Genomic DNA, 13,783 nt, shown 5'->3' on the forward strand with positions numbered 1-13,783 from the left:
CGATCTGGAGCAGAGGAGAGACACAGCGTGTCAGCAGCAGCAGCCAGCAGCCAGTGTGGAGGCAGCCGGTCCGGATAGCATGGAGAGACTCCAAGAGCGGTGCTGCACATGCACCGAGCCACCGGCTGCCATCTTCACCCACGACCAGCCCCGCCCCCTGGCCACACGTGACACCTTCAGCGTCCACCGCTCGTCCTGCACAAAGAGGCAGTAAAGGCAGGAAACAGCGGGCGGGCGGCCGGGCAGGGTATTGAATTTGTCACAATAAAGGGATGGGGGACACTATTATCCCGCGGATGGCGAGCGTGGGATGCGCCCCTCTAAATGTTGCGCCCAGTGCCAGTGGCCCCCTCCGCACCCCCCACGCTATGCCACTGATTTCTCACGTGCCCAATCCCGCCAGGAAGCCGACATTGCACTCCGCTAATCACAGACAGTGAGAGATTTCCCGATCCACAGGTGCACAGATCAGTAAATGTCTCACTGCCTGTGATTAGTGAACTGCAGTGACAGCTTCCTGGCGGGATCGGGTACATGCAAACTCGACCACGCCCGAGCCCATCTCTAATCCTGACCATACATGGCCTACAAAGGGCAATTATTACAATATGCAGCCAACACGATGATGGAGTGCAGGGGTCAGGAGTATAGAACATAGAGCCCCTTACATTGCTGGTCAGGAGGAAGAAAACATTTCCCAGCCTGCCATGAAGAAGATGTTCCATCATTGGTGTCAGAGGGAGGAAAATACTGAGGGTTCTGAGGGAAGTATAGGAGCTGAGGGGATGTGAGGGTTTAGTAAAGCTGGAAGACTTTAGGGGCCTCTGAAAGTGTAATGTATATGAAGGACTTGAGAGGTTAGTCAGGCTTCAGGGCTCTGAGGGAATAGGGGGCTGGAGGGCTCAGGGGACTCTGAGGGATATGGGGGGGACTATGATTGTCCTTCCACCCCAACTGCAGTTATTTTTCCAGACCTTACAGAACTGGCAATCTTAACCATCTTATTGTCCCACTGGTCATGTGATTTGTTCTGGAATATTATGTAAGATGAAGAAGGGATCTCCTTCATTCGTTGGTGAGCACTTGTTCTTAGAGGAGTTCTGTTTCAGCTGCAAACCAGCTCAGAAACCAAACAAATCCAACAGAGAAAAGGGAAATTCTGATCTGGCAGACTAAGAGGGTCCAAGTTCCTCCAAGATGTAACAAATCCAAAACAGTCCAGATTAAGGCCTCTTGCACACGATACTCCTGTTTGAGCATCTCACAGCTTGAAAAAGCTCAGTACAGCTTTTTCTTTTTTTCTCTGAGCTAAAATAAAGCCCATTAATTGTAATGTGTCTGTGCACACAGGTGTGTAAACAAGCGCTGTGCATTCTTCAGTAAAAACAAAATAGAATGTATTCTCATGGGGACAGAAGTTCTTAAATGTACAGCAACTCTCCTATTACCGCCCCCCCCCTCATCCACATATTATTGTGACCAATATCATCCATATAATTCTTACCTTCATTTCCCAAAGTTATCCATCTACAAGGAGACCTGTATAGATCAAATGATGGCACCAATGAGGATGGAGGAGGACCAAAATCATATGACTGAGAAGATACTAAACCTCACCCTGGAGATCATCTACCTGCTGACTGGAGAGGTGAGGAGGATTCTGGGAGGTCACATGATACCATTCTTATCTCTAATAATAATACACAGACCTAACCAGAGAGGTGAGGAGGATTCTGGGATTCTAACATGATATTCCTATTGGTTCTTCAATACAGAGATTTTCTCCTCTGAAGTCAGGTGATCATATGACCATCACAGTGCCTCCATGTGAGTCCCTAAAACTTGAGAGACACAACATGCAGAAGATTCTAGAAGTCACCAAAAAGATGATGGAGCTGCTGACAGGAGAGGTGAGCGGTGCTGGGAATTCTGAGACATTAGAAATACTGGGCAAAAATTCAGCAAGAAATACGGGGCAACTTAGGAAACAGTGACCATAGGTCAATTAGTTTCAGTATTAATCATAGTAATCGGAAACACAGGGGTAATATAAGAACACTCAATTTCAAAAGAGCCAATTTCCCAAAACTGCGCTCTCTGCTAGAAAATATCAAATGGGATAGAACCCTGGGAACAAAGAACACGGAGGAAAAATGGGAGTGCTTCAAGAGCATATTAAACAAAGGGATTGGCCAGTGCATTCCAAAGGGAAATAAATTTAAAAGAGCAAAACTAAACCCCGGGTGGCTAAACTCCAACATAAAAATGTATATTAGTGCTAAAGGAAAGGCCTTCAAAAAATACAAGACTGAGGGGTCATTGGCAGCATTCAAGCATTACAAAGAGTGTAATAAGAAATGTAAAGACAAAATCAAGGCAGCTAAAAAAGAACACGAGAGACATATAGCGGAAGAGAGTAAAAAGAACCCCAAAAAATTCTTTAAGTATATAAACAGTAAGAAAGCGAGGCCAGAACACATTGGCCCCATAAAAGACGACAAAGGAAATATGGCCACAGAGGACAGAGAAAAGGCGGAAATGTTAAATAATTTCTTCTCTTCAGTCTTCACAAAAGAATTGGGGGGCTACACGAACCTAGCTTGTAAGGCCAAACTAAACAACACACCTCAGGAAATACCACCATGGCTAACAGAAGATAGACTTAGAACTAAACTAGAGAAACTTAACCGGTTGCCGACCGCCGCAAGTACATATACTGAGGTGGTCAGCCCCGGCCAGGCAAAGTGACGTATATATATGTCACTAGCTTGTGAGCCAATAGCGGGCGAGCGCGCGCCCGCGGAGGCGCGCTTCCGCCCCAGCTCGTTCCCGAACAAGTCCGTGCATGTGACCGGCAGACCCGATGTCCGGCGGTCACTCGCAATCGTCCGCCATGAAGGGAGAAAGGCAGGCGGCTAATGTAAACAAAGCCGCCTGTCATTCTCCCCTGTGTAAAAATGGAGATCATACGGTTCTACTATGTAGGACCGTTGATCTCTGTTCTTACACCAGTAGCCATATCCAATCACAGTTAGAAGCACGCCCCTAGGGACACACTTAACCCCTCCTTCCCCAATAAAGTTAACCCCTTCCCTGCCAGTGTCATTTTTACAGTAACAGTGCATATGTATAGCACTGATTACTGTAGTAATGTCCCTGGTACCCCCAAAAGTGTCAAAAATGTCAGTCAAGGGTCTGATCTGTCCGCCGCAATGTCTCAGTCCCGCAAAAAAAAAAAAATCGCAGATCCCCGCCATTACTCGTTAAAAAAAAAAAACAACAAAAATGACAAAAATCTTTCCCTTAGTTAGTAAACGCAATGACTTTTGCGCAAACCAATCAAAATACGGTTATTGTGATTTTTTTTTACCAAGCATATGTAGCAGAAAACAAATTGGCCAAAAATGTTAAAAAATTTTGATTTTTACATTTTTTTGGGGGGGAATTTCATATAAAAAAATTTGAAATATATTGTTATTTTTGCAAAATCGTCGCTCTTTTTTTGTTTATAGCGCATGATCAAAAAATCACACAGGTGATCAAATACCACCAAAAGAAATCTCTGTTTGGGGGAAAAAAAGGACATCAAATTTGTTTAGGTACAGCGTTGCACAACCGCGCAATTGTCCGTTAAAGTCACGCAGTGCCGAATCGCAAAATAGGCCCTGGTCAGGAAGGGGGTAAAATCTTCTGGGGCTTAAGTGGTTAACATAAATAAATCACCGGGACCGGATGGCTTGCACCCGAGGGTTCTTAAAGAGCTCAGCCAGGTGATTGCCAGACCATTATTCTTGATCTTTAAGGATAGTTTACAGATGGGTATGGTGCCAGCTGATTGGAAAAAAACCAACGTGGTACCAATATTTAAAAAGGGGCCGAGATATATCCCGGGTAACTATAGGCCGGTCAGCCTAACATCAGTAGTCTGCAAGATTTTGGAGGGGATGTTAAGGGACCACATACAAGACTTTAGTAATGAAAATGGTATTATTAGTAGTAATCAGCATGGATTTATGAAAAATCGTTCTTGCCAAACCAATCTATTAAACTTCTATGATGAAGTGAGCTGCCACCTAGATAAAGGTAAGCCTGTGGATGTGGTGTATCTGGACTTCGCAAAGGCCTTTTGACACCATTCCCCACAAATGCTTATTGTTCAAACTAAGGTACCTAGGTATGGACCATAAGGTGAGTACCTGGATAGAGAACTGGCTCCAGGGGAGAGTACAGAGGTTGGTGATTAATGGGGAGTACTCAAATTGGGCGGGTGTGAAAAGTGGGGTCCCCCAGGGTTCTGTCCTGGGGCCAAATCCTGTTTAACTTATTCATAAATGATCTGGAGGAGGGGATATTGAGTACAATCTCAGTATTTGCGGATGATACTAAATTAGGCATGCCAATATCTTCTATGCAGGATGTGGAAACCTTACAAGTGGACCTGAACAAAATAATGGGGGGGGGGGGGCGGCAACTACATGGCAGATGAGGTTTAATGTTGAAAAATGTAAAGTAATGCACCTGGGGGCCAGAAACCAGAAAGCAAGCTACTCACTAGGGGGGAAACCTCTGGGGGAGTCTAGGATGGAAAAGGACTTGGGGGTACTGGTAGACAACAGGCTTGGCAGTGGCATGCAATGCCAAGCCACTGCAAGCAAAGCCAACAGAATACTGGGATGTATAAAAAAGGGGATTCACTCCAGAAATAAAGAGATTATTCTCCCACTGTACAAGACTCTGGTCCGGCCACATCTGGAGTATGCTGTCCAGTTCTGGGCACCGGTCCTCAGGAAGGATGTGCTGGAACTGGAGAGAGTCCAGAGAAGGGCAACAAAAATAATTAGGGGAATGGAGGACATCAGCTATGAGGAAAGACTACAAGCACTGAACTTATTCTCTCTGGAGAAGAGACGATTGAGGGGGGATATGATATCAGTGTACAAATATTGTACTGGCGACCCTAGCATATGGAGAAACCTATTTAGAGTAAGGAAATACAATAAGACACGTGGCCACTCACTAAAACTAGAGGAAAGGCGGTTTAACCTTAAAATACGTAAGGGGTTCTTTACTGTTAGAGCAGTAAGGATGTGGAATTCTCTTCCGCAAACAGTCGTATCAGCAGGGAGCATTGATAGTTTCAAAAAACTATTAGATGGGCACTCACTAACTATTATCCAGTAACAGACAAGGGATGTGTCTGGATGGTGACTGTATCATTGTGTGTGTCAGGTTCCTATAAGGTGTCAGGATGTCACTGTCGATTTCTCCATGGAGGAGTGGGAGTATTTAGAAGGACACAAGGATCTCTACAAGGACGTCATGATGGAGAATCAGCCGCCCCTCACATCACCGGGTAAGAGGAGACTTTATTGTAAAGGAGAGAGCAGTACGGAGGCTCCACCTAGATCCCCCATCATCTGATAAACACATAGAAACAATGTATTCAGTCAGTGTGTGTGTTTCCTACAGATGGATCCAGTAATGGGAACCCACCAGAGAGATGTCCCCATCCTCTGTATTCCCGGGATTCCACACAGGAAGGTCACACCATCCCTCACCATCATCAGGTAGATGAGGAACAATCACTGATAGTATCATTAGGATCTCTACATTATCTGCATTGTTACCATTGATGTCATTTTTATTATATATTCAGAGTGGAAACCTCGGGGATTATAATATTGTTGTTAAAGAAGAGTATAAAGAGGAGGATGAGGAGTATGGAGTGATGGAGGAGTTTTCAGAAGGACACAAGGATATGATGGAGCCACCTAATACCAGGAACCCACCAGAGAGATGTCCCCGTCCTCTGTATTCCCGGGATTCCACACAGGAAGATCACACCATCCCTCACTGTTACAAGGTTGGTGGGACGGAGCATCTAGAACATGGACTTATTGAAGTGATATTTTTAAATGTGATGTCACAATATTGAAGTTTATGTTTTACAGATGACCTCTTCTATTATTTTCTTGGTTTAGAGTGGAGATCCAATCAATATAGAATTTGAGGTGAAAGCAGAAGAGACGTATGTGAGGGATGATCAGCAGTCTATGGAGGAGGATGGAATAACGGGGACATTTATAGAGGAGGACACTCCTACAGAGATCAGCACAGGTGGGTCATTAATAGAGATATTCGGATCCGATATGTGCCCCGATACTGGCAAAATAGCTGGATCGGGGATCGGTAAAATTTAGCAGACCCACGGGCCGATCCGGGGCGTCGCTACTATGTTGCATGTTAATGCTACTCTCCAGGCTTCTGACCCTCCCTCAATCACTTCAATTGGAGAAAAAAAAAAGCTTTTACTCATCTAATTCTACAGTTGCAGGCATTCTTCTTCTGTTTATGGGGGGGGGGGGGGTTCGTCTTTCTTTCGGTATCCACATCACTGGCTGTGTGATGTGGACATTTCCTATTGGATGTCCAGCAGCAGGATTTAGAAGAGTGACATCAGCGAAAGGGGGTGGCACTGGCATATCTGCAGTGCTAAATTTACCGTTTAGTACGTTTTGTTATAAGGTATCTGCCAATCCCGATCCGGAAGTATTATTTTGTTATATTATTCACAAAATGAATCCGCGCTAATGGAATGAAATCTCAAAGGTTCTAGGAGAGCTGACTTTGCATCATGCTATAAAAATCCTGAATAAAACGTAAAATTAAAACAATAGGACTTGGACTTGCGTTATCACTGGTGGGCCTGAAACATATCAGACCAAAACACTCTCTTCAACAATTCGGGTAAAATATATAAAATCAACCAAAATATCGCATCATCTGGTCAAAGTCGCAAAATCATGCATATATCTGTCTTCAGTCTCAGAATCTAAAACCGATAATCATAAAAACAGCCAAACTAGCACAACATGCGATCAACGTCACAAAGAAACATGTGTGTGTCTGCCTTCAATTTATCCTTATTGAGAGATAAAATTTCACTCTCACGAACTTTCAACACTTATCTGCACTTCTAAATTTAAACTATTGAATTTTTGTTTTTTACAGATATCTATTTATTTTAATATTGTATGATTTTTATATATAGATTTTATACATTCGTTTATACACTTAGATTAATATTGGAACACGTGGATTCATCACTCATACATCATTTATTCATCATCTTCTGATACCATTTGTTTTTTGGATGTGTTCAGCGATCATTTGGCTTTTGGATTGAAGGCAGACACACACATGTTTCTTTGCGACGTTGATCGCATGTTGTGCTAGTTTGGCTGTTTTTATGATTATCGGTTTTAGATTCTGAGATTGAAGACAGATATATGCTTGATTTTGCGACTTTGACCACATGATGCGATATTTTGGTTGATTTTATATATTTTACCCGAATTGTTGAAGAGAGTGTTTTGGTCTGATATGTTTCAGGCCCACCAGTGATAACGCAAGTCCAAGTCCTATTGTTTTAATTTTACGTTTTATTCAGGATTTTTATAGCATGATGCAAAGTCAGCTCTCCTAGAACCTTTGAGATTTCATTCCATTAGCGCTGATTCATTTTGTGCATAATATTTCTGTCAGTATTTGGTGAAAATACCAGTTTTGGCTGCTGATGGTGTAGGACTTTGTCCTAATCTCATATCTACCATTTAAATGGAGATTTACCATTCATAATACACCAATAGCTCATCCGGAGTCCCTCTCATTCTGATACCTAAGTGGCAGCGCATATATCACCTTTTTCTTTTCTATATTATTTTGTTATAAGCTCACAAAACAGTACTTCCGGATCGGTATCAGGATCAGCGGTTTCACAAAGCTAAAGATCAGGATCGGGACCAGAAAAGTCGGATCGGTGCATCACTAGTCATTAACACTAAATACATTCCTCCACCCATACTGCTCACTGATTGGTCCAGAGTAGGGCAGGGACTGGGTGATATCAGCCTGTAATCCCCTGGTCACTTTCCTGAGCTGTGTTCCCCGTCCTGTATTCCTGTTTTTCTCACGGATAATCTTCCTTCTCTGTGCTGCAGACACAATTTATGTCTCTAGACTGGATTTATGGAGATTCTGGGGTTCAGCTGGCAGCAAAATGTTAATTTTCACCAGAAGAGTTACTAGATCTAGGCACCTGGGGTCAGAGTCGGGACAAGGGGTGGGCAGGAGGGGGCGGCTGCCCTGGGCAATGTGGTATCATGCGAGGTGGGGGGGGGCACCTCAAGGAAATTGAGGGGGGAAGGGGTCTGTGTTGGGAGGAGGAATTTAAGGAGCAGCAGGGGCTAAGAATTGTTATAGGAAGGGAAATTTGGGTGTGTGCTAAAAGTGGTGATTCATGGGTGATTTGTGTTGGGAGGGGGTGGGAGAAGGGGATTTGTGCTAGGAGGGTAAATTTTGGGGGGTTTGTACTAGAATAGGTGATATGGTAAAGGGGGGGGGATTTGTACTAAGGGGAGAATATCTTTTTGGGGGGGGGGGCGGGATTTGTGCTAGTAGGGATGTGCGGGCTAATCATGCAGATTAGTGCCCAATGTTTTTTTTTTTGGGGGTGGGGAGATTTTTGCTGACACATAATGCTCATACATATTGGGGGGGGCGCAGTTTGACATGTTCGCCCTGGGATATAGGTGACCTTCTACCGGCACTGCCTGGGATATGTGCTTTAGATTTCCTTCCCCATGCCCAGGTCTAGTAAGCTCTCTGATAGAAAAATTCTCCCGGGGTTACTTACTCTGCTGTTCACTGGCTGTAAACAAACAATTCAGCCAAGCGCTCACTCCAAAGGGGAAGACTGGCGTGCTGCTCTCCTCAGGCAGGGAACACCACCATGGGTACATAAAAGAAAAGAAAAAGGAGGCGCAAACACCTAGTGCATTACCCATGGTCACTGTTTATAAAATTTTAATAAAATGCCAAATGCATACTCACAGACATGAAGATAATTAAAATCGTGTTACAAGAATCCATCACACATGAACCGGAACATGTCCTTGAAGATAGGACCGCTAATGTGTTTCGGGAGTCAAGCTCCCTTCCTCAGAGCTGGTCATACCAGTAGCAGATCAAAATATATATTAGCTTCAATTAAACCGGTTCATCCCCCTTCCTCCCCCCAGAGGGAGTGGGCGGGACCATCCAGTTCACCAAATAGCCTTTTCCGCCTTAGATGAATATTAACTCTCAGAACACCAGTGGCCACCAACTTGTAGTTGGAAGCACAACCCAAAAGACCCAAATGGAGAAAACACAAATGGAGAAAACAACAGGACCCACAGAATCATGAAATGTAAACCAGGGAAGAAAAACCAAGGGAAAAAAATATAAAAACACATAACATTTTGTGTCATGAAGTTGTAGCTATGTGTGCACACTCTGGGTGGGATGAGCTCCTACTAATTGGCAGGTTGATGGGTTATGTGTGTTGTGTTGTGAACTTACCCATCCAAGATCTCTCTTGTGGCCCTCCCTGTCCACCGATGGTGACATGACACCAGAGTCCCCGCCCTCCCTGTGCCACCGACCACCGGTCCCCACACATCCAGAGCCCCTCACGTGCCGAAGTGAAGCCGGCTCGGCGGTCGCTAATGGTGTCCAGAACGCAATCTCCTCAGAGGGATGTCACTTCCGGGTTCTGGAACGCACGCCATCTGCTCTGCGTTCCAAGACCCGTGTCGCGTCACTTCCGGGGGCCGGGGCAGAGACTTAGTGTAAGGCCCGCCTCTGTCTGTAGCCATGGGAGCCTGTAAACAGCCTCCGCTCGATCCCCAGCCTGTCTGGCTGTCACCAATCGGCCAGAGGGATGAGCTGCACCCTGAATAAGACACCAAATAAGACTTAAATCAATGTATAAAATTGTCACTTGTGTTTGGGAAGGAAAACAGTCATGCAGTCAACATGGCCAATCAAATAAGGAGACGCCTGGTTGAACAACCAGAACAGGGGTTAGATCAGAGTGCTCCACATGCACACTCGCGCATCAATTCACACAGATACAGGGACTGATCCTTAGTGACCCCTGAATTCCCCCCGTGCATCTCTACATCATATAGATTCCTCGACTATGTACCCTTAGCTTTTGATGATTGAACAATAACATCAATACTCTGAGCTCAAGAGTGGCACCAGATGTTAAAAAAGGTCACTGGAATTAATTCACTTGGACTTCTTCCCTATATTATTTGGAACTCTGTGTATGCCCCCCAAAAAAACATGGTGTTTGATAAATTAATCGATCAAAAGTGCTGGTTTTGGGCTGGCAGAGAGCCAGACGGGAATCAGAAGAATAAATAAAAATAAATACCATTTACTAGTTACCTTGAGGGTGGAATTGTAAGATCCTCAGAGACAAAGCTGTCTGATGTGGGTGGAGTCCTGGTTTAGGGGAACCAATCTGCTGATGTCTAGTAATAATCTTTGTATTTATTTTAGTAGATGGACGGGAGATGAGGAAAACCTCAGAGGATTGTCTCACTTTGTCTCCAGACTGTAAAGTAGAAGACGAGGACATCACACAGTATAGTCCAGGAGAAAACCCAGCTACCTCAAATGTCCATCCGGCACCACACAGTGTAGATGGACCATCGTATTCCTCTTATCCTGAGGAACCTCAGACTGTGAGGGATGGTGCCGGACCATCTTATTCCTCTTATCCTGAGGAACCTCAGACTGTGAGGGACAGGGCCGGACCATCGTATTCCTCTTATCCTGAGGAACCCCAGACTGTGAGGGACAGTGCCGGACTATCGTATTCCTCTTATCCTAAGGAACCTCAGACTGTGAGGGACGGCGCTGTCCTTCCAACAGATAAGAGGTTTTCCTGTACTGAGTGTGGGAAGTGTTTCTGTTCTAACTCTGGTCTTAATGTGCATAAAAGAACTCACACAGGAGAAAAACCGTACTCCTGTCCTGAGTGCAGGAAATGTTTTTCAGTCAAGTCCTCTCTTTACATACATCAGAGATCTCACATAAGAGAGAAGCCGTATTCCTGCCCTGAGTGCGGGAAATCTTTTTCACAGATGTCCTCTCTTTACAGACATCAGAGAACTCACACGGGGGAGAAGCCGTTTTCCTGTGCTGAGTGTGGGAAATGTTTTTCACAGAAGTCCAATCTTTACATACATCAGAGATCTCACATAAGAGAGAAGCCGTATTCCTGTCCTGAGTGTGGGAAATGTTTTTCACAGATGTCCTCTCTTTACAGACATCAGAGAACTCACACGGGGGAGAAGCCATATTCCTGTCCTGAGTGTGGGAAATGTTGTTCACAGAAGTCTCATCTTTACAGTCATCAGAGATCTCACACAGGGAAGAAGCCGCTTTCCTGTCCTGAGTGAGGGAATTGTTCCTCAATGAAGTCCTGTCTTCCTGTACATCAGGGATGGCACACAACCCTCGAGGTGTATTAGTGCCTCGAGTGCAGGAAATGTCTTCTTTATGAATGTTGCTGGATATGTGGGGAAGCAGCACACATATACACCTCAGATATACTCCATGGCTGATTTTCATGTAAGAAACAGTTGATAAGGAGAGGAGAGATGATCAGAGACATGGATGAAGTAATGTACCGTGTTGGCTTTTCATTGGCTGAGTAAATTTTGGGGTGTAGAGTGGTAAGTAGAGCCGCGAAATGATATCAACTTCAAAATGTCTTGCTTGTCTGTGTGACGGTTACTGATAATGATATAGCGGGTTACAGAGCTAGAAGCTCTGAGATCCCATATATCTTTATCAGTAAACTTTATACAGACAAGACATAAATTCTGAAGTTGATGTCCCTTATTACAAGGCTCTACTTACCAGTGGTGACCCCGAAGCGTGTGTCTCTCTGTCTTCAGTCCATCCTTCTCCCATCCCCCAACAAGAGGGAAGGAGAACTCAGAGATAAACTAGGTGAGAACTTCTTTCCTTTGCTCCTGTGTGGGTTTGGGTGGCTTGGCGAAGTGCGGCACGAGAGGTAACACCGCTTGTCTTCATATTTCTACATATCTTGTCTGGGTGGAGATTATTGGTTGGAAAATATTTATACTGTTTGATATTCTGTAAATAATTTCTGTTTTCCCTTTGAAGGGAGATATTATGTGTGGTTTGATGAAGCGATTGGCTCAATAGTTACCACTTCACATGTTTAGTTTTTATAAAACAGTTAAAAAAATATGACAAGCATTAATTCATCCATGACAAATGTTGGTCTTGTTTTATGTCATTCAGTGATTTCCTATGGTCATTGGGTCCATCTAGTAGCCATAATGCAGTATTGAACTTTTTCCTGATTGAGGTATTTTGGAACTAATACCTCATTATGGCCACTAGTTGGAGCTGACGATTATAGGAAATCACTGTGTTTATTAGAATATGGCCAGAATTTGTCACGGCTGGACACATGCTTGTCACACTCACCCAACTTATTCTTTGCACAGACCCCTCAGTTTCCTATGTCGGGAGGGGGAGGGGTGGTGGGATTCATACAAATCCCTGAGATCATACCCATGTATTTATGAGTACAGTAAACATTGAAGGACATAAATACCAGAGTTGTTTTTGCATTATTTTTGCACACATGGTAAAATGCAGATTTTTGGCCTGAAGATTAGATAAAACCCCCAAACATATATTTTCTGAAAGCAGAGGCCCTGGAGAATAGAATAGTGGTATTCGTTAAGGTGTTCCTTGTACACAAATGTCACCTTCATATCCGGGCATATCTGGGTTTATTTTCTCCTTTCCCCCATTTTCTATTATTGCCGACTCCGCCTCCACATTCCAGACAAGTCATTTTCCTGACCAATTGGATTTCTTCCTTTACTATTTCCTGATTCTATGACTGCAATCTTGTTAAAAGTAAAATTATAATAAAATAAATGATTAAACATAAATAAAAGTTGTGTGTCGGTGTAAGGAGGAAAATCTTTGGTACCCAAAATTGCTCATAGATGACACTTTAAAAGCCGCTACAGGTCATGAATGTAGAGTTCACCATCAGTAACTACCAGAGTGTGGGGGTCAGGAACATGTCATATACAGTCCTGTGTATAGAGTGCAGTGGTCAGGAACATGTCAAATACAGTCCTGTGTATAGAGTGTAGTGGTCAGGAACATGTCATATACAGCCCTGTGTATAGAGTGCAGTGGTCAGCAATAGTGATGTACGAACATCGGCCAGGGCGGTTCGCGAACGTCAGCCGCAAATTTTCTCAAAAGTTCGGGAACCGCAAGTTCGCGGCGGGCCCTATTGACTTTAATGGAAGGCAAACTTTAAAAACATTTAGGTCATACTTGCAGCCACAAAAAACGTACTAGCTGTGCACAAATAGTCCCAGCACATGGACAATGTCAAAAAAGAAGTATTGCAATTGGAAAAGTTGCCCTAAATTTATTTTTTTTTTTTTTTACAGCAAAATTTTTTTTTTTCATAATTCAGCCAGAACTGACAGCAGCCGGTAAATACACGTCTAATACATATAGGGTCCATTCACACATCTGTAAAATGGTTCCGCATCCATTCCACAATTTGGCGGAACCTTTACAGACCCATTGATTTTCAATTCCAGTCTGAAAAATTAGGCATTCACAGGATAAAGGAGTGTCGGCCATTCCAGGCCCTAAAAATTAGCCTACATTCGTTTACCTGACAGCTAAGAATGTAGTATTCTGTGGCTGAAGGTACATTAGGCATTCACAGGATAAAGAAGTAAGTGTCGGCCAGTATAGGCCCCAAAAATTAGCCCACATGGGTTTACCTGACAGCTAAGAACGTAGTATTTGGTGGCTGAAGGTACATTAGGCATTCACAGGATACAGAAGTAAGTTTCGGCCTGTATAG

The 13,783-nt window shown here is 43.9% G+C and overlaps 3 protein-coding genes across 3 annotated transcripts in view; 2 read left to right on the top strand and 1 right to left on the bottom strand.

Annotated features, from left to right (window-relative positions):
* Positions 1-13,783, bottom strand: part of LOC309549119 (uncharacterized protein) — a 2,919,967-nt gene that overhangs the window by 395,023 nt on the left and 2,511,161 nt on the right. The window lies entirely within an intron of this gene.
* LOC309549117 (uncharacterized protein) overlaps positions 1-13,783 on the top strand; it is a 4,285,597-nt gene that overhangs the window by 284,362 nt on the left and 3,987,452 nt on the right. Inside the window, 1 exon segment of the mRNA XM_082249155.1 lies at positions 5,657-5,863. Within this exon segment, the coding sequence (XP_082105281.1) occupies positions 5,657-5,863 (207 nt within the window).
* The window catches only part of LOC309549122 (uncharacterized protein), a gene marked incomplete at its 3' end in the record, with an annotated part of 313,082 nt that overhangs the window by 261,324 nt on the left and 37,975 nt on the right, over positions 1-13,783 (top strand). The gene's annotated exons all lie outside the window — the stretch shown is intronic.

This window comes from Pelophylax lessonae, assembly GCF_965119305.1.
Source record: "Pelophylax lessonae genome assembly, chromosome: 3".
In the NCBI taxonomy this organism is placed as follows: domain Eukaryota; kingdom Metazoa; phylum Chordata; class Amphibia; order Anura; family Ranidae; genus Pelophylax; species Pelophylax lessonae.